Source organism: Halyomorpha halys, unplaced genomic scaffold (assembly GCF_000696795.3).
Source record: "Halyomorpha halys isolate HHAL.00 unplaced genomic scaffold, Hhal_1.1 Scaffold1062.1, whole genome shotgun sequence".
NCBI lineage: Eukaryota > Metazoa > Arthropoda > Insecta > Hemiptera > Pentatomidae > Halyomorpha > Halyomorpha halys.
Genome location: NW_027112044.1, coordinates 13,229 through 15,009, shown reverse-complemented (window position 1 = coordinate 15,009; position 1,781 = coordinate 13,229). Strand labels below are relative to the sequence as shown.

Sequence of the window (1,781 nt, the reverse complement as noted above, 5' to 3'; positions counted from 1 at the left end):
AGTCGATTCGCCTATATTTATAATAATAGGAAGACATTTTTTTTTTTAATATTCTATATTAGGACTTTTGACTGATGTGGTTATCAATTAGTAGCTCAGGACTTTTGGACATTGAAACGCACTATTCCTTTAGGGCTTTGATAAGTTGATTTAATTGCTTCCATGAGGTCTGCAGAAATTCTTTTGGCTCTAAGTGCCCTCCAAATTTCATATCAGGGTACTGAATCGAAGACAGCTTTTAGGTCCAATAAAGCAACATAATTGCTCTGATTTCTATCCCATGCCTTGCCTACAATAGTTTTGAGGGCAAATATGTGATCCTGGGTTTGTCTTTCAGGTCGGAATCCAGCCCGGTCTTCTTCTAGTTTGGGCTCTATCAGTGCCCGTAACCTGCTTTCTAGAATAGTGGTGTACTTGTATGTTACTTGGGATAAGCATATTGGTCTGTAGTTACCACATTCTGTTGTACTATCTTTCTTATGTATTGGCACTATAATATTATATACCCAGTCCTTCGGAATAACCATTATTTAAGTCAAATAGTTAAAACCTATCACTACTAAATAAATATTTTCTAATAGAATTAATACAGTAATCAGGTACTTTATTTCAGTTTATCAATCTTTAGTTTACCAGTCATTAATGTTACTTCCTGGAATAAGACTTTTTTAATAATCAATATCGAGATAACTGTTATACTAAGTGTATGCATGCTTCAGGATATTATCTAGGAGCATTACCTAAAGGAAAAAACAACATAATTTTTAAAAAAATTTGATAGCTAAATAGCACCAAATTTGGAGAAAGACCCATATAATGATAAAATGCCTATCTTGGCTTAATAATATGGAGTTAACAAGTTAGTTTGGAAGTAGTGTAACAAAATTTGCAAATAAAACAATTAATATTAAATGAAATGGTTCATACATACAGGTAATTAAACATAAAATGGTGCAATTTAAATAATAACTAATATTATTTCCCATGTTCATTTATGCTATAGATTAATTTTTGTATATTATATTAGACATGGATGGAATAGTATGCAACTTTTTAGTGATAATAGTAAGGCCATGAAATTAAAATTAGGGTATGCTACTTTAGAATTAATAATGATTTTAAAAATGTTAGTGATAGGATTATAATTAAAGGTGTTAATTCCAGAAATAGAATTTATTTTATATTAATTACAGAAAAAATCTAAATGGATTGCCCTTGATGATGGCCCAGTTGACAGAATGCATAAAAAGGCATCAAACTACAATTAATTGGGGCGTAACTTAGAATTAAGTGATGAAAATTAGACTCTCTAATGAATTTTTTTTCTGAAACTCAAGTTTGTTCCCAATAAAGCAGTTGAATATCCGACATTACTATTTATCCAAATATGATATTGTTTTACATTGTTCACAGTACAGTTTATATAATATTAATACAGTTACAATATAATATATATAGAAAATATCAGAAGTATTATCTTATAACTAATAGAAACATGGAACTTTGATGAAAAATAAATTTAATAGTTATGTTATAGAACTCCTATAATTCTATTTAATCCTAATGAAATATTACATTATGTGTTCATTTTATCCTGGGGGCTACCTCACCAAGGGTTTCCCCTTCTAAAATTTTTGGGAAGGGGTGTAACATAAACTACCACCCACCAAATATTTTATTGTTGAAAGACCAATTTAAAAGACAAATTATCTATTTAAACTTTATCATTTATTGGTGTGTTCCAGACCAGAAACTGCTCTATGAACTAAATATGGTAATTT

General features: G+C 29.5%; 1 protein-coding gene across 1 annotated transcript; it reads right to left on the bottom strand.

The window, feature by feature from the left end:
- Nucleotides 1-212: 212 nt before the first annotated feature.
- Nucleotides 213-527, bottom strand: LOC136796384 (uncharacterized). The gene has a single exon (XM_067049975.1). It carries the CDS (start codon nucleotides 525-527, stop codon nucleotides 213-215), a length of 315 nt encoding a protein of 104 aa, XP_066906076.1.
- Nucleotides 528-1,781: the final 1,254 nt, after the last annotated feature.